Source organism: Babylonia areolata, chromosome 8 (assembly GCF_041734735.1).
Source record: "Babylonia areolata isolate BAREFJ2019XMU chromosome 8, ASM4173473v1, whole genome shotgun sequence".
NCBI lineage: Eukaryota > Metazoa > Mollusca > Gastropoda > Neogastropoda > Buccinidae > Babylonia > Babylonia areolata.
This window is the reverse complement of record NC_134883.1, coordinates 43,969,174-43,993,806: the sequence shown is the minus strand read 5'-3', so window position 1 is coordinate 43,993,806 and position 24,633 is coordinate 43,969,174. Positions and strand designations below refer to the sequence as shown.

General features: G+C 40.9%; 4 protein-coding genes across 26 annotated transcripts in view; 1 reads left to right on the top strand and 3 right to left on the bottom strand.

Moving 5' to 3' along the window:
• Positions 1 to 296: 296 nt before the first annotated feature.
• Positions 297 to 2,818, bottom strand: LOC143285297 (uncharacterized). Its single transcript, XM_076592560.1, has 2 exons — positions 2,811 to 2,818; positions 297 to 2,323 (listed from the first exon to the last, which is right to left on the bottom strand). Exons 1-2 carry the CDS (start codon positions 2,816 to 2,818, stop codon positions 1,900 to 1,902), a joined length of 432 nt encoding a protein of 143 aa, XP_076448675.1. The 3' UTR covers positions 297 to 1,899.
• LOC143284847 (glycine N-acyltransferase-like) lies at positions 2,206 to 11,213 on the bottom strand. Of its 15 annotated transcripts, none has more exons than XM_076591928.1 (7): positions 10,883 to 11,211; positions 8,904 to 8,977; positions 6,764 to 7,718; positions 5,326 to 5,436; positions 4,744 to 4,882; positions 4,265 to 4,373; positions 2,206 to 3,233 (listed from the first exon to the last, which is right to left on the bottom strand). In XM_076591928.1, the coding sequence occupies exons 3-7, from the start codon at positions 7,013 to 7,015 to the stop codon at positions 2,834 to 2,836; spliced, it is 1,011 nt and encodes a 336-aa protein (XP_076448043.1). In that variant the 5' UTR covers positions 7,016 to 7,718; positions 8,904 to 8,977; positions 10,883 to 11,211; the 3' UTR covers positions 2,206 to 2,833. The 15 variants fall into 15 exon arrangements, with proteins under 15 accessions (XP_076448043.1, XP_076448041.1, XP_076448048.1 ...); XM_076591926.1 differs by having other exon boundaries at positions 8,904 to 8,966; XM_076591933.1 differs by having other exon boundaries at positions 6,764 to 6,849; positions 8,904 to 8,966.
• The window catches only part of LOC143284850 (glycine N-acyltransferase-like protein 3), a 16,259-nt gene continuing 530 nt past the window's right edge, over positions 8,905 to 24,633 (top strand). Inside the window, exons 1-7 of one of the 3 annotated variants that reach the window (XM_076591951.1) lie at positions 8,905 to 8,984; positions 12,139 to 12,220; positions 13,939 to 14,024; positions 15,419 to 15,529; positions 16,101 to 16,239; positions 17,773 to 17,881; positions 19,740 to 24,633. The exon at positions 19,740 to 24,633 is cut by the window's right edge and continues 530 nt beyond it. In XM_076591951.1, coding sequence (XP_076448066.1) covers positions 13,947 to 14,024; positions 15,419 to 15,529; positions 16,101 to 16,239; positions 17,773 to 17,881; positions 19,740 to 20,136 — 834 coding nt within the window. In that variant the 5' untranslated portion in view covers positions 8,905 to 8,984; positions 12,139 to 12,220; positions 13,939 to 13,946 and the 3' untranslated portion in view covers positions 20,137 to 24,633. Of the gene's footprint in view, positions 8,985 to 12,138; positions 12,221 to 13,938; positions 14,025 to 15,418; positions 15,530 to 16,100; positions 16,240 to 17,769; positions 17,882 to 19,739 lie in introns of all 3 variants that reach the window. The other 2 variants (XM_076591949.1, XM_076591950.1) reach the window with 2 other exon arrangements.
• Positions 23,941 to 24,633, bottom strand: part of LOC143284848 (glycine N-acyltransferase-like) — a 16,360-nt gene continuing 15,667 nt past the window's right edge. For all 7 annotated transcript variants that reach the window (XM_076591943.1, XM_076591945.1, XM_076591942.1 and 4 more), the window contains one exon: positions 23,941 to 24,633. This exon is cut by the window's right edge and continues 1,961 nt beyond it. The gene's annotated coding sequence lies outside the window, so the exon portion shown is untranslated.

Sequence of the window (24,633 nt, the reverse complement as noted above, 5' to 3'; positions counted from 1 at the left end):
GTCAGCCCAGATAACATGACAATTGTTCTCTCCGTCAAAGTGGAGAGTTTACGACGCTGTGTGTGAATTGTTTAATCACGAGTATAGTATGTGCTGTTTTTGAAGCATTTTTGAAAAGTCATTTTCATGACGAAAGTGTTGTTTTCATTTAGCATGTATGCCGTTACTGCGCACAAATTCTCACACACACACACACACACACACACACACACACACACACGCACGCACACACACACACACACACACACACACACACACACACACTGAATTTTAAAAAAAGGTCAGCGACCACTAAAACAAGTCAGTCAAGTACATTTCTGCTTGCGTCAGATTATTTACAAAAACAACATCAGATATCTATGAAAGTCTAATGGTGTATAATACAAGATCACTTGTACCTTCAATATCCAACTTTTGATGTCCAAAGTTCTAGGTCCAAATCATCTGAAAAGAAAGCCTACAACAGGACATAAGGACATGGACACACAATGGGTAATACTCTTACCAGCAACAACATGAGCTGACATTGAAACAGACACTTCTGCGTCAGCTCATAGGCAACATCAACTTTCTTTCTTTTTTTCTTTTTTTTTTAATATATATTGTATTCTCCTCCCTTTAAGAAATCAACACAACAGCGCTGCTTACAACATAAAATGCATCTCTCACAGGAAAAGCGTTTGCATCAGTGCTGACTAAACAATGAAGCACAACATTTTATCAACGTGTTGACATTGTCAACACTGTCAAGGCAAACATAAAATGTTTGCTACTGATCTAGCCAGGTTCAGCAGTGGTGTTTGTCATACATGTCAGCCTTGAAAAAACAAAACAAATACTTTTCTTTAAATGTTTTGAACAGTTATGTGCAGTAAATATCAACCGTATGAGGGAAACTGAAATCTGTTTATGTGTTCTGTGTAAAAATACAAAATACAAAACAAAATCTATTCAGTTTTCACAAGTTTCAAGACCCATATGAAGAAAAGAGTAGATAATAACATCAACAATAGGGAATTCAATGTGGTTTGGTATTAAAGCATACCATTTTTTTCTGGAACTTCTGGAAGTGACACTGGAGAAATATAGTTCTGATTTTATAACAGTTATGCAAATTCTGTTCGTTTATTTATTTATAGCCTGCTCATCTAAGATAATGATATTAGACTGAATATGCAAATCCTAATCTAAGAATCTTACCAAAGTTTGAACAGAGTAACTGGACCCTAAATTTGTGGGGAATATGTAACAGTAGAGAGAGAGAGATGCACATTCTTTATGCAAAGACTAGTAACTATGAGCAGGTAAACAAGAACAAATGGCAGAAGTCTTCATTAGACACAGAATGAGTATACTATTGGTTTCCCAAAGCGAGAATTGCTGTTCATAGGCGATTTGTTGCACACAAAAAGGCAAAGTACATTACACTGTTCAAAGGATGAAAAAATATCTACTTCATTTATCCTACATAAATCGGGGTGATAACTGAAATGATCTCTGTGTGTGTGTGTGTGTGTGTGTGTGTCTGTGTGTGCACGTTCGAAAAGATACACATAAGTCTGTGTAAAAACACACATGTTAAAACAAAATTCTAAAAAGTCCTGGGCAGTAAATATCAACTGTAATGTTTATCATTTATTTGATTTTTTGTTATGTACACAAACAAGCTTTAGTGGACAGGTAACATGATGTTTTACTAACAAGTCATCAAATTTCGTGGAAGCAGCATTGAAATCACGTGAATTAGTGGACAAAAACAACGGTTGTGAGTGATAGTCACCCACTGCGTATGTGAAAGGTTACACAAAGTTCTGTACACATGTGTGCAAAGCTGAAGGGAAGCGCTAATCAATGGCTTTAAGTTACCATTCACTTACTGGGAGTAATGTCACACTCTCTTCACAATCGTTTATCGATAACAAGATCATCCACACAAACGAACACAAATTTCGAGTCAGACATCTCCTTAAATCCCGAAGATTTGTGCAAACTTTGCGAGGGCAGGTTATCTTCTTCTATCTCGACGTAGACGTCCTCTCCACGGTCAAAATATTTCTGAGCCAGCTGGGTCACGATGACCTTGGCGTAACCTTTCCTGCGGAATTCAGGATTCACGTGGAGGAATCCCAAGATCCCACCGCCCATGCCTATCATGTGACCCACGTGTTGGCCGGAGTCTGTTTCCAGATACACTGACGGGAAATCTTGGACCCATGCATGGACGAAAGCCCCAATACCATAAGAAACAAACTTGGACATGGAGATGATGACACCAACATCAGCACTGGTGGCAGACCGTAGCTTCACTCCCTCTGGAGCAGGGCTGTCACAAATTAACAAAGCAAGAACTCTGGTAGGTAAACAGGTGTTCGTTCAGAAAAGGTGAAATGTTCTATATCAAATGGGATTGTGTGCGCAATTCATTGGAGTTGGCAAATGCTCACAGAAGCTTGCATTCTCTTTTCAGGTGAGAAGTATACAAACAATATTCATTGTATGAAGGTAAACTGTTATATGGAAACAGTTTTCAGTTTCAGTTTCTAAAAGAGACGTCACTGCGTTCAGACAAATCTATATACACTGCACCGAATCTAATAGTCAGCATCATAACCCAACGCACTTAGTCAGTACTTGAGCACATGCATATATATATATATATATATAAATGTGTGTGTGTGTACCTATCTGAGTGGATTTGTTTTACATACTTTTACCAGAGGGCAGCCCTTTTGTTGCCGTGGGATCTGTTTCAGTGCACTAAGTGCGTGCTGCACACAGGCCTTGGTTTATCGTATCATCTGAATGACTACATGTTCATTTTCCGATAACAAGATCATTCACACCAAATCCACACAACTTTCGAGTCAGACATCTCCTTAAATCCCAAAGATTTGTGCAAACTTTGCGAGGGCAGGTTATCTTCTTCTATCTGGACGTAGACGTCCTCTCCACGGTCAAAATATTTCTGAGCCAGCTGGGTCACGATGACCTTGGCGTAACCTTTCCTGCGGAATTCAGGATTCACATGGAGCAATCCCAAGATCCCACCACCCATGCCTATCATGTGACCCACGTGTAAGCCGGAGTCTGTTTCCAGATACACTGACGGGAAATCTTGGACCCATGCTTGGACGAAAGCCCCAATACCATAAGAAACAAACTTGGACATGGAGATGATGACACCAACATCAGCACTGGTGGCAGACCGTAGCTTCACTCCCTCTGGAGCAGGGCTGTCACAAATTAACAAAGCAAGAACTCTGGTAGGTAAACAGGTGTTTGTTCAGAAAAGGCGAAATGTTCTACAGAAATGTAGATTTCTAATTAATACTAACAATCATCATTATGATGGGAATGATAATGATCCAAATAATGATATCATTTATTTTCAGTCTAATATTATCATCTTAGATGAACAGACTATAAATAAATAAACGAACGAGCGAAATGTTCTGTATCAAATGGGATTGTGTCCGCAATTCATTGGAGTTGGCAAATGCTCGCAGAAGCTTGCATTCTCTTTTCAGGTGAGAAGTATACAAACAATATTCATTGTATGAAGGTAAACTGTTACGATGGAAACAGTTTTCAGTTTCAGTTTCTAAAAGTGACGTCACTGCGTTCGGACAAATCTATATACGCTGCACCAAATCAGCATTATAACCCAACGCACTTAGTCAGTCCTTGAGCGCATGCATATATGTGTGTGTGTGTGTGTGTGTGTGTGTGTGTGTGTGTGCCTATCAGAGTGGATTTCTCTTACATACTTTTCCCAGAGTGCAACCCTTCTGTTGCTGTAGGTTCCAGAGCGCTAAGTGCATGCTGCACACAGGGCCTTGGTTTATCGTCTCATCCGAAAGACTACATGCTCAGTTTGATTTTTCCTGTCGATCCTGGGAGAAAGGGCGATAGTAGGAATCGATCCCACATACTCAAGAGACACTTTATTGGCAGATGAGCGTCTCAATCATTCTGCCACAAGTGTTGTGTTAAAAGTATACAGACTGACTCCTTGGTTGAATTATCATTTCACCATTTCCTCTTTCCTTTTCTGAGCAGGTGTGTATTTGTGTGCATGTTGGGCAGGAGGAATGGACGGCTGACTGATGCAGAGCTTGTTTGTCACAAGAGTTTGTGCCATGCTGAAAGTAAATGACGTTTTGAAATACGTTTACATTCTGCATATTTTTTCTAAGTGTTGAAAAACAAATATAAACAAACACACACGCACGCACACACGCACACACACAGAGAGAAACTTTACATTGGTGGCAGATCACGTCTCGTGGCTTTCCACGTGGTGCATGGGAACAGTTGGGAAGACTTCCCCATCTCTGTAGCGGTCTGAACCACTGCCTTCTGGTTGCCTGTCACTGCTCAAGGATATAAGAAAAAGACTTCCATGATGATTACTTTGTATAGAATTGTATCACATTTTGTCACAACAGATTTTTTCGTGTGAAATTCTGGCTGCTCTCCCCAAGGAGAGCGCGTTGCTACAGTGCAGGACCACCATTTTCTCCTTGATGATGATCATGATGATCGTTATTATTTCTATCATTGTGGCTATTGATTTCGTTTTTGTTGTTGTTATTCGGGTCTTTAAAAATCAAAGCAAAACTTGGTGTTGCAGAACTTGGTGTTGCAGAACATGGTGTTGCAGAACTTGGTGAACCATAAAACCATGAGCACAGGCGCCGTGTGTGTGTTACAAGAAAAAGAAAAGACAAGACAGAAACTCACCGGAAAGCATGACGTATTTGTTCCACTCCAGAACAGATGGGTCTTTGAGCAGACTGCTCAGTGCGTCGTCACTCAGCCCCCAGACACCCTCCACAAGCTCTAATGCCGCTGACGGCTTGCCTTGCCCGCCTCGTACCATCTGAAAAAAACAAAAACAAAAATAACACAAAAAACAAAAATAACAACTTGCTCTCATATAAACAGACATACTCAGACACCGACAGAAAGAAAGACCCCCCCCTTCCCCACACACAGGTATGTATATATATATATATATATATATATATATATATATGTGTGTGTGTGTGTGTGTAGACTGCTCAGTGCGTCGTCATTCAGCCCCCAGACACCGTCCACTAGCTCTAATTCCGTGCCTTCCATCTGAAAGGTTGGTCCAAAAAAAGAAAACAAAAAAGACAAAAAGTGACACGCGCAATTAAACGTGCGCTTTCAAACACACACACACACACACACACACACACACACACACACACACACACACACACACACACACACACTTCTTATCATCATTGTTGATGGATTCGTTACACAAAACCCAAAGAAAGAAAGACAAGCACCCACCTGTTCAGTGTTCACCTTGGCAACAACGGCCTGAGGGTGAGGCCACCTGTCCACAAAGAACTCCAGGTCTGGGTACTGACCTCCCAGGTGAGCCTTCAGGTCAAAGTGAACCTGAACACACACACACACACACACACACACACACACACACACAGAGGTACGCACACACGCAAACATGCATGCTTAGAGACACTGATGCATACAATAGTATTATACCAGTAACATATTTCATTTACGCTAAAGCTTGAACGAGAAATGCATTTCGCTTTTAAGTGCGTGTGTGTCTCTGTGTGGAGGGGGAGTGGATAATTATGTTGGTGGGTTGTGATTTATAAACCGTCTGGGAAAAGGTATTTTTGTTATTGATGTTGTTGTTGTTGTTGTTGTCATGTCAGCAATACTGTTGATGACTCACTTTTCTGTGTGCCCTCTCCACTCAGATTGGTGGATAAAACTTTAAGGTATGTTTTCCATGTATTCAATGCAAATTACTTTCTTCTGTAAAGATTTGTACAAAATGCAGTCGAGTACACCTGCCTACTTGTATGGATTCATTTAATTCAAATGAAAAAAATCATCTTTTTTAACTCACTCAGTACGGCCAGTCCTCTCTTCTCCTCTACACAGACCCCTCGGATGTCCACTGGTTGTCTGAATGACCCAACCTTTAGCTTCCGTCATCAGAACTGTGATATTCTTTGTCAACATTCACCTCTTCAGTATAAGAGCGTTCCGCTTGCAATATTTTGATGATGGTAATTAGGATGAAACGCTGTTAACGTCGTCTCTTTCGCCGTTCGTATGGAGAGAGTTAATCCCGTTTTTCCTGATTGTGCACTGTGTCAATTTTTAAAAAATGTAATCAGATTTTCAAAACAAAATATTATACCCAAAAGAATTATTTCGTTCTTAGGTTGAAACAAATGTAGTCAGTTAGTGCTTTTTTCTGTTCTGAAATTTTGAATAAAATACTGTCAGTTGTTTTGCAAAATCAAGCCTATTGTTTTACAGAATCTAGAGACAAAATCTTATTCAAGACCTGTTTTCTTTTTGTCTTCTATAGTATTACTTTTTTTGTCACTACAGATTTCTCTTTGTGAAATTCAGACTGTTCTTCCCAGGGAGCGCGACACCCTGGTTTTTTTTCTGTCTTCAATTTCATTTGTTTTCCTGTTAAAGTGGACTCGTCTACAGAATTTTGTCAGGGACAACTCTTTTGTTGTCATGGGTTCTTTTACATGCGCTACGCACATGTTGCATACGGGACCTTGCTTTACGTTATCATCCGAACGACTAGCGTCCAGGCCACCAATCAAGGTAGAAAATACTGGCGACGGTGGGGGTTCGAACCAGCGTGCTCAGATTCTCTCGCTTCCTTGGCGGACGCGTTACCGCTAGGCCAACACTTTACTCCAACACTTCTTTACCGTAGACATACCTTAACACTGTGAGGAAGGTGCCGCTCCAACAGAGGCAGCAGTTGTGGCAGTTGAGCCTCAGAGAGCTTTGTGGCCATTTTATTTTCTGACAAGAGAAAAAGAAAGACGAGAGAGGCAAGGCCTTCAAGACTTACTTGTGATATGCACTTCATCAGAGGATTTATGGAGAGAGAGAAAAAAAAACATGCCAAAGGGATAATCTGCAGAGGCAGCAGTTGTGGCAGTTGAGCCTCAGAGAGCTTTGTGGCCATTTTATTTTCTGACAAGAGAAAAAGAAAGACGAGAGAGGCAAGGCCTTCAAGACTTACTTGTGATATGCACTTTATCAGAGGATTTATGGAGAGAGAAAAAAAAAAAACATGCCAAAGGGATAATCTGCAGAGGCAGCAGTTGTGGCAGTTGAGCCTCAGAGAGCTTTGTGGCCATTTTATTTTCTGACAAGAGAAAAAGAAAGACGAGAGAGGCAAGGCCTTCAAGACTTACTTGTGATATGCACTTTATCAGAGGATTTATGGAGAGAGAAAAAAAAAAAACATGCCAAAGGGATAATCTGCAGAGGCAGCAGTTGTGGCAGTTGAGCCTCAGAGAGCTTTGTGGCCATTTTATTTTCTGACAAGAGAAAAAGAAAGACGAGAGAGGCAAGGCCTTCAAGACTTACTTGTGATATGCACTTTATCAGAGGATTTATGGAGAGAGAAAAAAAAAACATGCCAAAGGGATAATCTGCAGAGGCAGCAGTTGTGGCAGTTGAGCCTCAGAGAGCTTTGTGGCCATTTTATTTTCTGACAAGAGAAAAAGAAAGACGAGAGAGGCAAGGCCTTCAAGACTTACTTGTGATATGCACTTTATCAGAGGATTTATGGAGAGAGAAAAAAAAACATGCCAAAGGGATAATCTGCAGAGGCAGCAGTTGTGGCAGTTGAGCCTCAGAGAGCTTTGTGGCCATTTTATTTTCTGATAAAGGAAAAAGGAAAAAAACAAAAAGACGAACACTGACACAGTCGTACAATGGCACGCATGCACACGTACAGAGAGAGAGAGAGAGAGAGAGAGAGAGAGATTCAGATTCAGATTATTTATTCATCAATAGGCCTAGGCCCCTTATGAAGGGGTAAGTGACAATATAAGTAATAACAAACAAAATGAAAATATATAACCAACCACAATAAGTACACATATTACATAAACGCTGCAATGAAGTACAGCAGCTTAAGATGTTACGATATCCCGAAATTTAAATGCCTGGTGTGAAAACAATGCCAGATTCCATATATCAGCAAGTATCGTGGATGACAATAATAAACTCAGCTTGAATAAACATGGCTGTCGATAGTACTTAGGGAGAGAGAGGGGGGGGGAGGGAGGGAGGGAGAGAGTATTCGTTAATCAGTGAATCTTTCAAACTCCAATGATGTACCATTCATCAACAATGTTTTGACATTTAGAACAATTGTTCCAATGGTTAGTTAATGAATGATATATAAATCGTTTTCATGTCTAATGTCACATCTTGTCAATAGACTTTTTTTTTAAACGTGAACAGACACATAGACACAGAAAGACGGACAGACAGGCAGACAAACAGAACGGTGATATCATATGCAATCTAATCATATCTTAAAGTGTGCCATTGCATCCACAACTGCTTCTTTTTCTACCTGCAGTTAAGAGCCAAATGTGGTAACATACACATATACTTACATACTTACTTAATATACATACATACATATTTACTTCACACACACACACACACACACACACACACACACACACACACATTTACTTACTTCCCTACCGACCGACCTTCACACACACACACACACACACACACACACACGCACACTTACTTACTTATCGACCGACCGACCGACCTACCTGCCTGCCTACCTACCTACTTACTTGCCTACCTGCCTATCTACTTACTGACTAAGCGCGTTGAGCAACGCTACTGGTCAGGCATCTGCTTGGCAGATGTGGTGTAGCGTATATGGATTTGTCCGAACGCAGTGACGCCTCCTTGAGCTACTGATACTGATACTGATACTGACTTACTTGCAAATGTAGTTAACCAAAATCGGGCGATCTGGTTTTCTGAAGCGCAGTTCTCTCCCACTTGTCCCAGTTTTCAAGCGCACTTACCGTTCCTTCGCGTCTCCGCTCAGCCAGCCACCGTCTGTGTATCCGCACACCACAGCGAATGGTCTGTTCAGGCACTGACATGTAATTATATGTTTACTCTCTCTCTCTTTATACATATATATATATATATATATATATGTGTGTGTGTGTGTGTGTGTGTGTGTGTGTGTGTGTGTGTGTGTTTACTGAGCTTAAAAACGTGACAATTGGTTATAATGAATGTGCAATATGTAGGAGGAATAATGTGCAATATGTAGGAGGAATGTACAATGGAGTATGTCTAATGCTAATGTCCATATTCAAAATATATTTCTGTTAATAATTACGATGTAATAATTAATTGCAATGTTTTTGTGTGTTTTTTTGTTTGTTTTTTTTTTTTTTTTTTTTGTTGTTTTTTTAAGCGAATATGTGAAATGCTTTTATTTGAGAACATATGTTTATTACTCTTGTTTAATCAAGTAATCCGCGTGTGTGGGGTGGGTGTGGGGTGGGTGGGTACGGGTGTGTGCTGATTATCTGGTTGCGGTTTTCCGTAACGTATCTTTATTCTTATCTGTCTATTATAATCAATGTGCAGTATAGTAGGCTATTTTTATAATTATATTCAAATAATGTTTCATAATTTTTTCTGTATTTATATTAAGAATACTGGTTATTACCTGCAGTGTGTGGATGTATGTATGAAACGGTGTATAAGATTTTTTTTTTTACATTTGTATCTTCGTAATATTCGTAAAAGCTGTTGTTGACTTTTATAGTTATGGTCCCCATGTTGTTTACTTGTCTATGTTGTGATAATGCACCTGACCAATTTCTCCAGTTGGAGATAATAAAGTTATTCTTATCTTATATATATATATATATATATATATATATATATATGTGTGTGTGTGTGTGTGTGTGTGTGTGTGTGTGTGTGTGTGTGTGTGTGTGTGTGAGTGCGTGTGTGTGCGCTAGCGAGCAAGCGTGTGGGTGTGTATGTGTGTGTGTGTGTGTGTGTGTGTGACGTATGTGTGTATGTGTTTGCGTGTGTGTCTGAGTACATGTGTGCGTACGACTGAGTGTGCCGTGCCGTGGTGAGCAATCGTGTGTGTGTGTGTGTGTGTGTGTGTGTGGTCGAGTGTGTGTGTGCACGCCCGCGATCAAATGTGTGATTAAACGTGCGCGTGTGTGTCTCTGTGTGTGTGTCTCTGTGTGTGTGTGTGTATGTGTGTGTGTGTGTGTATGTGTGTGTGTGTGTGTGTCTGAATATGTGTGTGCACACGGTTATGTGTATGCTTGTGTACATGTGTGTGATTGTGTGCGTGTGTGTGTGTGTGTGTGTTGCACCAACACTGAGTAAACAAGCGAGCAACCCAGATCAGTACACCAGCAAATTGTCTGTTGTTTTGACTCGCGCTCACCTTCACCCAGTGACAGTGGTTTTCTCTCCAACACACCAGCTGAGCACCAAAACCATCCTACCCTCCCCCGCCCCCTACCCCTCGGCCGACCCCCCCCCCCCCCCCTCCCACCCCGCAGCCCCCCCCAACTCACCCACTCGCACACATCTGTACGTACACACGCCATGTACACCCGCACATATGGAACATGCGTAAAGAACTGCAAGTAAAACATACTATGACACGCTGTGGCCTACTTGTGTGCACAGCGATTTTGTGTTATTGCGTACCTTGAGTTTAAAAAAAAATTCGTGGTGCATATATCGAAGGTTGTGTGCGGAACAAAGTGGTACAGCTTTGTTCTACAGCCATTTACAAGTGCATGTCACTTTAGGCTGTTTTCAAAAGCCTTTGTTCGAGTCCTTTGTGCTTCACTAATGCATCCTCTGAAACACCCATTGTTCTCTCTACACTGGCCGTTTGTATGGGTTAGGAGAAATATTCTAGATAAAGAATGCACATATGCATTTGAGATTTCGCGGCCATATGTAAAACAGAATGGACTAATAACGTGCAAAGTTTGAAAGTACTCACTTCGTTATTGACTTATCTATCACATGTTGGACAGAAAAAAAAAATCACCAAAAGTGTCGTCTGCTTCATCGTCGACGAGTCATGTTCCTCACTGTCATGAACACTTTCGGTACCTTCGTCTTTCACATTACTGTCATGGATCCACCCAGTTTCTATCTATACATTGTTACCTTCTTCTTCAATGCCAGAAACACCCGTCTTAACAGCTTCTACCACTGTCTATCAATGAAACGCGTGCATTTCGCCATCTGTTTTGGCTCTCATTACTCGCTGAAGTTGTTGGAGACGCCATCTTGTCGAGCCAGCGCGAAGGCAGAGCTATGTTGTGCACTCTGCTGCACGAAGTACTCAAACAAAAGATTTCGATGTCAACCTAAAGGTACAGATGCACTCATGGTTGATTGTGGAAAAGAGTTGCATCGCTTAGTTTCACACATAACCTTGGACTGTGTACCACGATTTTTTTTTCTGATTTTTTTTTTATACTCGAGGTACCCTTCTGCACGTTTCAGTAATAAAGAAATAAAAAAAAGTGCTGTGTGCATGTGGCATGTTGTAGCGTATCGTGGTGTAAAATATATCTCTGTGTCCCCCCTGCCCACACACACACACACACACACACACATATATATATATATATATATATATATATATATATATGATTTAGCATTCCACAGAGACAGCATCTTTTTTGTATATCAGGCCTATCTCATATCAAGGACCTGCAATGAATGAAGTATTTTCCTTCTTTGTAAAGAGCGAACATATTATTATTACTGCTCCGTTTCGCGATGTCAGTTAATTAACGTATAAGCGCTACATATCTAATTACAAGCAGTTCATTTTTTGTAATGCCGATGCCAACATGTGTTGATAATGTAGCGCTTCTGTGTTTCTGTCACTTCTGACACATACACGTTTCCTGTGAAATATTAATTTCGTTTTTAAGTGGAGGCGTTATGTTTATTTCGTTAAAAAGAAAAGAAAAAGACGGGGGGAAAAACTAATCATCTGTCTTTATATCACACACACACACACACACACACACACACACACAGTGAGAGTGATTTTAAAGCGCTCTCTCTCTCTCTCTCTCTCTCTCTCTCTCTCTCTCTGTGTGTGTGTGTGTGTGTGTGTGTAGCTCCCCTCACAATGTCAGTTTTCTCTTTCTGTTTCTTTGTCTCACACACACACACACACAACACACAACACACACACACACACACACACAACACACACAACACACACACACACAGCATGAATTTCAGAGGGATGTGACCAGTGAGGTGATGTGTACGTGTCTGTTCCGGGCCCCTGCTCCTGTTGCCAGACTCTGGTGTGAGTATCGATATCCATTTTGTGTTAGTTTTTCTTCCTCCCTGTTGGAGTCTTCACATGTACATGATATGGATGATAATTATGATATGATATAGATACTTACATAGCGCCTATCCTCTGTCGGAGACCAAGCTCTAAGCGCTTTACAAACTCGGGGTCATTTGCACAACAGGCTGTCTACCTGGGTAGAGCAAACTGGGTGATGGCTGCCACTGGGCGCTCATCATTCGTACCATTCAATCAGATTTCAGGCACGCACACATACGCACTCAGACAGACATACAACATTTTACGTGTTTGATCGTTTGTGTTTTGTTTGTTGTTGTTTTGTTTTTTTTTGGAGGGGGTTGTTTTGTTTTTTGTTTTGGAGTTTGTTTTTTGTTTTCGTTTTAGTTGGGGGTTTTTGTTTGTTTGTTTGTTTGTTTGTTTTTGTTGTTGTTTTGTTGTTGTTTTGTTTATTTACCCTGCCATGTAGGCAGCCATACGCCGTTTTCGGGGTGTGCATGCTGGGCATGTGCTCTGTTTTCTATAACCCACCGTACACTGACATGGATTACAGGATCTTTAACGTGCGTATTTGATCTACTGCATGCGTTTACACACGAAGGGGGTTCAGGCACATATGTTGACCTGGAGGATCGGAAAAAAATCTTCACCCTTTACCCACCAGACGGCGCTACCGAAATTCGAACCCGGGACCCTCAGATTGAAAGCCCAACGCTTTAACCACTCGGCTATTGCGAACATAGAACTTTGTGGATCGAAGTTTGGGTGTAGAACGTAAAAAGGATCTTGTTTACACACATAATGTTTCCATAGATATCTGCTGTTTTTCCTATAAAACGACCTGACGCATGCAGAAATATGATTGACTAATGATTAGTTTCGGTGTTCATGGATATCCTAAATTCAGAGGGAGTGCTTTTAATCACTGCACTCTTTACAAAAACAGTGTCAAAATTTGATATTAGACATTAAAAAATACTTGATTTATACCCTTATAACTAACTAACCAATGGAGCAAATGGTCTTCATGTATAAAACATACTCGTCAATGACACACCGTCATTGTCTGTCTGTCTGTCTGTCTGTGTCTTTCTTTGTCTCTCTCTGTCTGTGTCTGTGTCTCTCGCTCGCTCTCTCTGTCTCTCTCTCCTCTATCTTTTGTCTTTTTCTTCTCCTCTCTGTCCCCCTCGCTCTCTCTCTGTGCCTCACTCTGTCTGTCCTTTCTCTCCTACTCTACCCTTTGTTTGCTGTTCATAAATTATTTATGTAACTTATAGATGACTTCATCAAGTTTTTCCGCCTTATACATATTATTAGTAGTGGTAGTTTTTTTTTTTTTTTATGTATTTATCTATTATTTATTCACCCCTTATTTATTTATGGGTTGTTGTTTTTTCTCAAGCGCGTTGGGTTACGCTGCTGGTCAGGCATCTGCTTGGCAGATGTGGTGTAGCGTATAATAAATTATGGATTTGTCCGAACGCAGTGACGCCTCCTTGAGCTACTGAAACTGAAACTGCTGTTCATATATTGACTTTGTTCTTTATAATGGATGTTAACACGGAAGTCCCCCCCCCCCACGCCCCCCGCACACCCCCCTCCCCCCGCCCCCCACCTTACCCCTGTTGTCACGGGCAGAAAAGCCTAAACAATAAACCATGTAGATGTCTCTCTCTCTCCATGTGCCTTCGTACGCGTGTGTGTCTTTTCAGAAAATACAATGGCTACAAAGCTGTCCAAGACTCAACTGCCACAGTTGCTGCCCTTGCTTGAGCAGCATCTTCCACACAGTTATAAGGTAAGTTTACGTTAATTCACTCGGTACGGCCAGACCCCTCGGATGTCCAGTGGGTGTCTGAATGACCCAACCTTTAGTTTCCGTCGTCAGAATTGTGGTATTCTTTGTCAACATTCACCTCTTCAGTGTAAGAGCCTTCCGCTTGTAATATTTTGATGGTGGTAATTCAGGGGAGAAACGCTGTTAACGTCGTCTCTTTCGCCGTTCGTATGGAGAGAGTTAAGTAGATCACCAGGGGAAAAAAAGTCTCCAATAATCTCTAGATTATGTACAGAAATTAATGATAGGCCTAAGCTTTCTTCTATAGATTCTGCAAAACAACTGACAGTATTTTATTCAAACCTTAAAAACAGAATATTGCAATAACTAAATACAGTTCAATCAGACTGAAGAACAAAATATTGTTAATTTGTTTTGAAAAGCTGATCTCGTTATATTCATAGTATTAAAAAAAAATTGGCAAAGTGCATAACAAGGAGAGAAAAACCGGACGAAAAAGATAATTTTCACAATGATCAAACTTGACTGACGCAAGTTGAAAAGTGTACATGTAAACTTGACTGCATTTCATCCAAAACTTAGAAAAAAGCATCGCCCACTCTGTCAAAAGGAGTGACACACACACACACAAAATCGTCCACAAATCTGGGTATAGACAAAAGATGGTAGTAACTGACAGTGTTGCTGACAATACAAACAAGAGAGGCAAGGCCTTCAAGACTCACTTGTGTTGTGATACACTTAAAAAAAAATCTAATTGTTAAAATGTGTTCTGTATTTGTTATTATAAAGCTTCGCGTTAAAAAAAGAAAAAAAAGAAGAAGAAAAAGTCTTAACCAGATTCGAATTAAGTCCCCTGGCATTAATTACAGAGTAATTTCTCTTTTTTACTACCTGCACCAAAACGTTTGCAAAATAAATATAACTTACATGCTTAGCAAAAGAAGTTCCTGTTTGAACAAAAAATGATAATAATGACTGCTCTTGTTGTTGGGTCAGAATATCAGATCAAAGTGCCAAGTTTAGGGAATACAAAAAATATAAATAAAACAGTAAATGCAGTTTGCATTTAATTAGGCTTTTTTTTTTTTTTTTTTTTTTTTTTTTTGGTGTGCCCATCCCAGAGGTGCAATATTGTTTTAAACAAGATGACTGGAGAGAACTGAGTTTTTCCTATTTTTATGCCTAATTTGGTGCCAACTGACAAAGTATTTGCAGAGAAAATGTCAATGTTAAAGTTTACCACGGACACACACACACACACACACACACACAGAGAGACAACCGAACACCGGGTTAAAACATAGACTCACTTCAAAAATGATCTTCCAATGAAACGATGATTCTTTCATGGCACTGATAATGTGTGTGTGTGTGTGTGTGTGTGTGTTCAGGTTCACTGTGACCTACAAAATCACCTGGGAGGTCAGTACCCAGAACTGGAGTTCTTTGTAGACAGGTGGCCACATCCACAGGCCGCTGTTTCCAAGGTGAATACTGAACAGGTGAGTGTTTACGTTTCTTTCTTTGTTTTTGTTTTTTATTTTTTTTATTACGAATCCATCGACAATGACGATAAGAAAACGAAGGGAACAGAACCTCTCTCTCTCTGAATATATATATATATATATTCATCTGTCAATATATATATATATATGTGTGTGTGTGTGTGTGTGTGTGTGTAATTACATATATTCTCTCTCTCTCTCTCTCTCTCTCTCTCTCCACACACACACACACACACACACACACACACACACATATATATATATATATATATATATATATATATACCTGTGTGTGTGGGGGGGGGGGTTCTTTCTGTCTGTCTGTCTGTGTCTGAGTATGTCTGTTTATATGAGAGCAAGTTGTTGTGTGTGTGTAATTATATATATTCTCTCCCTCTCTCTCTCTCTCTCTCTCTCTCTCTATATATATATATATATATATATATATATATATACCTGGGGGGGTGTTTCTTTCTTTCTGTCTGTCTGTGTCTGAGTATGTCTGTTTATATGAGAGCAAGTTGTTGTTTTTGTTTTTTGTGTTATTTTTGTTTTTGTTTTTTTTCAGATGGTACGAGGCGGGCAAGGCAAGCCGTCAGCGGCATTAGAGCTTGTGGAGGGTATCTGGGGGCTGAGTGACGACGCACTGAGCAGTCTGCTCAAAGACCCATCTGTTCTGGAGTGGAACAAATACGTCACGCTTTCCGGTGAGTTTCTGTCTTGTCTTCTTTTTTTTTCTTTTTTTCCTTCCATCATCATTTTTCTCCTTTCTGTTGTCTTTTCTTTCTTTTTTTCTTTCCTAATGTTTTTAATCTGTCTTCTTCCCAATGGCATGTTCAAACACCTACACGACCATGCAACATATATTACACATACATGATGGCTTCACACAAAATCATATTCCCTGAAAGAGAGGCATGGTATACATACACACACACACACCCTCTCACTCTCTCTGTGTCTCCTTTACTCACTCAATCCCCTCCCTCTCCACAAGCTCTACACCTAAGTACAATAATATGTATGTGCACACTGAATACTACCCTCAGGATTTTTTATGGGCCTGACGCAGTGTTCTGGTATCTTGTCTTCTTTTTCTTGTAACACGCACACGGCGCCTGTGCTCATGGTTTTATGGTTCACCAAGTTCTGCAACACCAAGTTTTGCTTTGATTTTTAAAGACCTGAATAACAACAACAACAAAAACAATAACCACAATAATAATGATAGAAATAAAAACGATCATCATGATCATCATCGATAAAAAAAAAAAGGGGGGGGGGGGGGGGGGGGGGGGGGGGGTCCTGCAACGCGCTCTCCTTGAGGAGAGCAGCCAGAATTTCACACGGAAAAATCTGTTGTGACAAAATGTGATACAATTCTATACAAAGTAATCATCATGGAAGTCCGTCACGAGTGGTAAAGACGTCAGCAAGTCTGGAAACGAGAACACATCCCCAAGGCAGACACACACACACACACACACACACACACACACACACGTGGTTTCATTGTGGGCTGGCAATAGCAGATGATAGGTCTCGTCTACTGTTTCTGCAGGATTGATACTTCTGGTCAAAGTCCTGAAGACGCATCTCCCAAAACGTCAGAGCTCCCTGTGGGACAGGCAGTGCAGTGAATGGCGAGTGAGACGCCATTGGAGACTGGGCGTGGTGGGCCCGACACATCACCGTTTTCCACAGTGCGAACCGTTGGTCAAACAAAATTAGAAACGAGGACCTGTTGCAAAGAGGGAAACAGGACTCAGTGGAACAACAGATCCTGAGACGGAAGAGGGAATGGACTGGCCATACCTTGAGGAAATCACCATCCAGCACTACACACCAGGCCCTGACCTGGAACCCCCAGGTGGGAAGGAAGAGAGGACGGACTAAGAACTGTTGGAGGAGGGACACTGAAGCGGATTTATGAAGGCTGGGATCCAGCTGGAGGGATGCAGAAAAGACAGCCCAGAGTTGAGTTCGGTGGAGAAACGTCGTTAACGGTCTCTGCTCCACAGGGAGCGAAGGGCCTGAGTAAGTAAAGTAAGAGGCATCATGCCATCTTGGAATGATAAGGTAATCTGGTCAAACTTCGGTGGGCAGCCTAGCTTGGATAGGACACCCCACAAACCCTCCCCACTGACGATATCAAATGTCTTTATCCAGTCAACAAAGAGGATGCAGAGGTTCTGATTCTGCTCACAGTACTTTGTTTCTTTTTCTTTTTCCTTGAGTAGTGACAGTCAACCAGAAGGCAGTGGTTCAGACCGCTACAGAGATGGGGAAGTCTTCCCAACTGTTCCCATGCACCATGTGGAAAGCCACGAGACGTGATCTACCACCAATGTAAAGTTTCTGGTGTGTGTGTGTGTGTGTGTGTGTGTGTGTGTGTGTGTGTGTGACTGACGTGCGCGCGCGTGTGTGTGTGTGTCTGTGTGTGTCTATCTGTCTGACTGACTGTGTGTGTGTTGGGGGGGGGTATGTTTTTTCAATGCAGAATTGTGTCAAATAAATTAAACAGAATGTAAAAGGATTTTGAAATATTAGATACTCTCAGCATGACACACACCCCTATCTTTAGAAGTTAACACTTCTGCCTTATTAAATGCTAAAAGAAAACTGGCAGGGCTGTTAAGAGCATGGCATTTAGGTTATTACTAAATGCCCCATACACAAAATATTGTGAAAATATTGAACGCATTTGCAAGGGACGTTTAACGGTAGAGCACGTTTTAACCAGCTGTTTAGTAATGAAACCTTTTTTGCCTCCAGAAATTACGGAACACGTGTTACCAGTTTCAAATGTTAACATTTTTTTGAAAAAGTTATATACTTCAAACTGTTCTTTATTAAAGTTAGCTAGTTATATGTTGAACAGTCCAGCTGGTTGTTTATTGTAGGTCCCGACATGAACCTCTTTTCAAATAATAATCTACAGAAGTAGTGCATACAATATTTGATTATTGATAATTTTTTTGTCCTAATCCCGCTTCCCCGCCCCGCCTCTCACGCACACCCTTCCAGTATTATGTTTTTTCTTTCTCCAAACACTCACACTCACCCTCTCCATTTTACATTTTGTACTGTATCTTTTCCACATTGTGTTCTCTCTCTCTCTCTCTCTCTCTCTTCTTCTTCTTCTTCTTCTTCTTCCTTTCTTAGTCCCCCCCCTCCCTTGCCCCCCCCCTCCACCTCAACCGCCCCCCTTTTTATTCGAATATACAGAAATGTCGATTTCTAATTAATAATAACAATCATCATTATGACAGAAATGATAATAATCCAAATAATAATAATAATATCATTTATTTTCAGTCTAATATCATCATCTTAGATGAACAGACTATAAATAAATAAACGAACTATAAACGAACACACCCCTATGACAAATAAGTTCCGCATAAATCAAGCGACCACTCCCCTTTCCAATATGTATGACAGTCAGTCGTGTCCGACTATGACAACCTGAATAACAGAGGCGGCTATATGGGCTATAATTTGATTACACTGGAGAGTGTCTTGCCCAAGTTACATCCCCACTCTCTCAGCCAAGAGGGTTTTAGGACAGTCGGCATTGGGATGGTTCCCAAAAGGCCAAGTAGCCCCCACGGCTGTAGTACTAAGAGCCAGTCCAATTTTGCCATCTAGTTTGAGAGTCATATAGTCCTTCACAAAAGACTAAACTTTAAATGATTTTCCCATTGCAATGGAGAAACCGTCGACAATACAGCTCTCACTTTGCTGTTGGCCCAACTGTAAACTTATGTCAATTTGATATAATCTACACAGAAACACAGATTCACTTCATAAAGAAAAAAGGGACTGAAGAAAGTTTTATAATTTAAACCCGAGCAATTTTTTTAATGTCTCATAATACATTATATATTTCTATGTCAAATCAATTTATTCTCATATAATACGTGACATATTTGATTTTTTTTTTTTTTTTTTTTTTTTCATCACAACAGTTTATACATATTTTTATCTGACCATATTTGTTGTCTGCAAAAAGAATGCAAGCTATTGCGAACTGTTGTCTACGAACAGAATCCAAGGTTCTGTAAACAGTGTTCAACAAACAGAATGTCAAAATTACTTTTGCAAACTTCGATGAAAGAGCACACGATTCTATTTGATACAGTCTATGAACAGCTGCTTACCTAGACAAGAGTTCGCCGGTGCTTTCTTTGTTGATTTGTGACAGCCCTGCTCCAGAGGGAGTGAAGCTACGGTCTGCCACCACTGCTGATGTCGGTGTCATCATCTCCACTTGGAAGTTCGGCTCCAATGCCACTGAGGCTTTCGTCCGAACATGGATCCAAGACTTCCCCTCAGTGTATCTGGAAACCGAAACCGGCCAACACGTGGGTCACATGACTGGCAAGAGCGGTGGCACCATGGGATTGCTCTACGTGAATCCTGAATTCCGCAGGAAAGGTTATGCCAAGGTCATCGTGACCCAGCTGGCTCAGAAATATTTTGACCGCGGAGAAGTCTACGTTCGTATACAAGATGATAACCAGCCGTCGCAATGTTTGCATAAATCTTTGGGGTTCAGGGAGGTACCTGACTCGAAAGTTGTGGTCATGTGGTGCGGATAAATTTTTTTCCCCCATATATATTGTACCATGACAACCTTTCGCGCTGAATGTGACGGTTGACTTGACAAATCTACCAGGTTTTAGTTCTGTCTCGCCGAAACTTGTTTTTTTTTCCGACCTCTGTAGATATTGTTTGTTGCATGGTTGCTTTAATGAGGCTTTCTGTAACTTTGTTGATGAATTTTGTTAGAGTATCGATTTTGACATTTGAGTGTTATCGTTTAGGAGAGGAGGGGGAGAGGAATTAACGGTGAGTTGGGGGAACCTGGGTAGATGTAGGGTGGAATTTGAAATGAATATCTAAGTACAATTACAGAAATCTACTGGACTTTGTAAAAGAATGTCGCTAAATTAACAAGTGAAACAATTTTGTAACTTTGTTTTGCTTCAGTCCTGACGTCTTTTGCATTGTTTGCGTCAGTTCTGACGTTTGATTTCGTCTTTTTTTTTCTTTTTCTATGTTTTTTTTTCCCGCGTTCCATACTGATGACTTCGTTTTCTTTTCTCTTTTCGGGCTCGAAGCGTGGAAACTGTCCTGACTTGGTCGGTATGCACTGCACTCCACTTGACTTGAGGACTTGACCAATGAAATCAATCTGTAAGGAGACAAAGGCGAAGCAAGGTCATGCCTCAACTCCCATGCAGGTCTTCCCAGTCACAGAGGGAGGTTTGGGTTGAGGATCATGCCCCTGATATTGCCAATGTTGGGTGGGTAGGGGATATTTATGTCCCTTTACTCAAAGCACTGCACTAAGACTGCTGTCAGTGGTGGCTCAGCTCTTACAAGCAGGAAGTTCTAGGCTGTAGTCAAAATGTTGTTTTTTTTCTCTTTGTAATCTGGGGATGATAAATTAAGCGGAAGGGCTGACGTCCTTAGTACGGCCTGGTCTTATCTGCCCTAAGGTTAGGATAATGTGTCATGAACAGTGTTTTGTGGGTTTGTCTCCGTGGGTTTTTTTTTCTGTTTTTGTTTTGGTCGATGTGACAGATCTGTGTTGACGCGGTTGGGCATTTGTATGGTTTGACAATCCTGATATGGACGTGTGCGGTCGGCTAGACTATGAGCAACAATATACAAAACAAAAAAAAGATGATTGAATCCGAGAACACACGGGGTGTTGTGGGTGAGGCATTGCTTCTTGGAAGCCTTTCAGCACTCTATGCCAGGCAAATGCGTCTTGGTAACGATTTCAATAATAATATTTATTATTATATTTATATAGCGCTGAATCTTGTGCAGAGACAAATAAAAGTGCTTTCGCATCAATCATTCAAATGCATACATAACTGTAAAACTGCAAAAACTGAAGACAAGGAAGATACAGGTAAGGGAGGCTATTTTGGGAAGAGGTGGGTTTTAAGGCCAGACTTGACAGAGCTGAGTGTGGAAACGTGACGAAGCGAAAGAGGAAGTTCCTTCCAATTACAAGGTCCAGAGACAGAAAAAGAACGGCGACCAACAGTCGAGTGTTAATTTCTGGGTATCCGTAAACAGAGTGGATCCGAAGCCGATCGTAGAGAGCGAGATCGAGTGTAGAAGTGAAGGCAGCCACAGAGATAGGAAGGGGCAGAGTTGTGAATAGATTTATAACACAGAGTGCTGATCTTGTACTTTATTCTGTGTGAGACAGGGAACCAGTGGAGATGTTGCAAAAGAGGAGTGATGTGCTCAGATCTCAATTTTCTTTCTGTGAGCGAGTCGGGAAGCAGAGTTTTGTATGCGCTGAAGGGACTGAATGGATGAAGCAGGCAAACCAGACAATAGAGTTACAGTAGTCAAGCGAGAGAGAATGAAAGAAACGACAAGTCTAGCTGTTGCTTCAGTGGACGGATATTTCCGGACGGAACCGATGCGCCGGAATTGACAGTAGCAGGATTGACATGTCTGACTGATAAATTTTTGCATAAACAGTGTGTTGTCAAGGACAACACCGAGGTTCCTGACTGAACTGGAAAGAAGGATGGATGTACTGCCAAGTTTGAATATGTCAGTTGTGATGGAAGGCAGTTTTTGTTTAGTTCCTATGACCATTGCTTCAGTTTTGTCCGCGTTCAATAGTAACTTATTTAGAGTCATCCAGTTTTGTATGTCCAGGAAGCAGTTGAATGTTTCTTGCAAGAGCGACGACAATTTTTCAGATGTATCACTCTTCTGGAGTTGAGTGTCATCAGCATAAGAATGATGACAGTTTTTCAGAGGTATCACTCTTCTGGAGTTGAGTGTCATCAGCATAAGAATGATGACAGTTTTTCAGAGGTATCACTCTTCTGGAGTTGAGTGTCATCAGCATAAGAATGATGACATGGCGGTTGGTAATTTCAGCGAGAAAAGAGGAAGGACGGAGAATAGTTAACTCACTCAGTACGGCCAGTCCTCTCTTCTCCTCTACACAGACCCCTCGGATGTCCAGTGGGTGTCTTAATGACCCAATCTTTAGCTTCCGTCGTCAGAATTGTGGTATTCTTTGTCAACATTCACCTCTTCAGTATGAGAGCCTTCCACTTGCAATATTTTGATGGTGGTAATTGGGGTGAAACGCTGTTAACGTCTTCTCTTTCGCCGTTCGTATGGAGAGAGTTAAGACGTTTTTTTCTGCTGGTAGAGTGTCCATAAGGTCCGGCTTCAAATTCCGATTTCGCCCTTTCTCCCAGGTTTGATAGGAAAATCTCAGTGTCACGTCAATCGGTGGAGAAGATAAACTGAAGTCTGTGTCCAGCAGGCACTTGGCGCATAGGCAACACTGTGTGTTATCTGCAGCAAATTTCTGTAAAATAAATCCACTCTGATAGGTACACAAATTTATATGCATACATTCAATGCCTGACTGGTACAGACCTTAAATGATTTCTAGTAAGACTGGCCAAAAAGCCCAAGAGGGGTCACACACCCCAAACATATCGATCATGTGACACTGACAGCGAACCAATGACACTGTTATCACTTCCGCCTTAAAGCCGGGAAAACGCCCAAAAACACAGACGAGTAAAAAATTTTAAAAAATCAGCTTCGTTTTTCACATTCACCTCCTTGTTTTCATATTTGTTTCATTAAAACCAGAGACTGTTCATCATTCGAAATAAAAATTGCTTCTTTTTTTCCTTGTGTGTGTGTGTGTGTTTGTGTGTGTGTGTGTGTGTGTGATTATGCCACGATTCTGACTGACACAATGAACCTCCTACAAAAAAAAATTGAAAGTGGAATGGGGAGTCCAGAGTGATATGAGGCAACGCGCAACTTTCAGATTCAAAAACGTACAAGGTCATACTGCCCAGGTCGTGTGTTACGTTAAGGGAAATGAGCGAGCTGACAGGCTACACATTTTTTTTTCTTTTTTTTTTCTATTCACTTATCAATTTCATAATTATTATTCATTACTTTTTTATATCTTAATTTTATGTCATTTATTCATTTCTATTTACTATTTTCTATTGATCAGTTCATTGATTTCATAACTATATATCAATTATTTTTTGTGTCTTGTTTCACTTATTTCTATTTTCCCTCAAGGCCTGACTAGGCGCGTTGGGATAAGCTGCTGGTCAGGCATCTGCTTTGCAGATGTGGTATAACGTGTAAATTATGGACTTGTCCGAACTTTGTAACGCCTCCCGGATAACTGAACTGAGACAGAGACAGACAGACACAGAGAGAGAGAGGCAGAGAGAGAGAGAGAGAAGAAGAAGATGATGATGATGATGAAGGAGAAGACGAAGAAGAAAATGATGTTGATGACGATGATGATGATGGTGGTGGTGACACGCACATGCACACACGAGAGAGAGAAAGAAAAAAACCCAACAACACTGAATATTGTTGTTTAATGTCCAGACTTGATTAGAAAATAGGAAGAGAACCGCCCGTTTGTATGTGCAAAGGAAGGGAGTTCCACAGGGCTGTACCCGAAAATGCAAAACTAGTTTTGAACAAATCAGTTCGGGTAAGTGGCAAAATGTGTTTGTTAGAGCCGTATCGGCATGAGGCTCGTGTAAGCAGGTGTTTGAGATATTGTGGTGCCAAGTTATTGTGTATTTTGTACATGAGTAATGCTTTGTTGAATTCTAGCTGGTTTTTAAGTGGAAGGATATTTAATCTGGCTTGCTTTTCTAACGTTGACACTGAGTGATCTGGTAGAATTAATCTGGCTGCTCTCTTGTGGCGAGAATTTAGTTTAAGATGAACATCTTCAGCACAGCTCCAGACAACAGATGCATAGTTGACGTGAGAAAGACAGTGAGCGTGGAAGAACATTTTGCGAGTTTCATTGTTTATGTAAGGTTTGAGCTGATTGAGTAAAAACAGACTGCGTGCCAACCTTTTACAGACAGAATCAATGTGAGCTTGCCATTTCAGTTCTTCATCAATTATGACTCCCAAGACGCGGTGCTCGCGAACTTGATCTATGGAGGTATCATCGACATTCAGGGTGAGAACAAGGGGATTTTCTTGATGCTTTTGTCTTGACGTGATAATCATACTCTTTTTTTGGGGGGATGAAG

Bases quoted from the DNA above. Each gene is read 5' to 3' on its own strand.
- LOC143284847 (XM_076591928.1), bottom strand. From the start codon at position 7,015: ATGGCCACAAAGCTCTCTGAGGCTCAACTGCCACAACTGCTGCCTCTG. The intron at 4,883-5,325 runs GTGGGTGCTTGT...TGTTTTTTTCAG, and splicing joins CCAAGGTGAACACTGAACAG to ATGGTACGAGGCGGGCAAGG. The intron at 3,234-4,264 runs GTAAAGTTTCTC...AATTTGTGACAG, and splicing joins AGACGTGATCTGCCACCAAT to CCCTGCTCCAGAGGGAGTGA.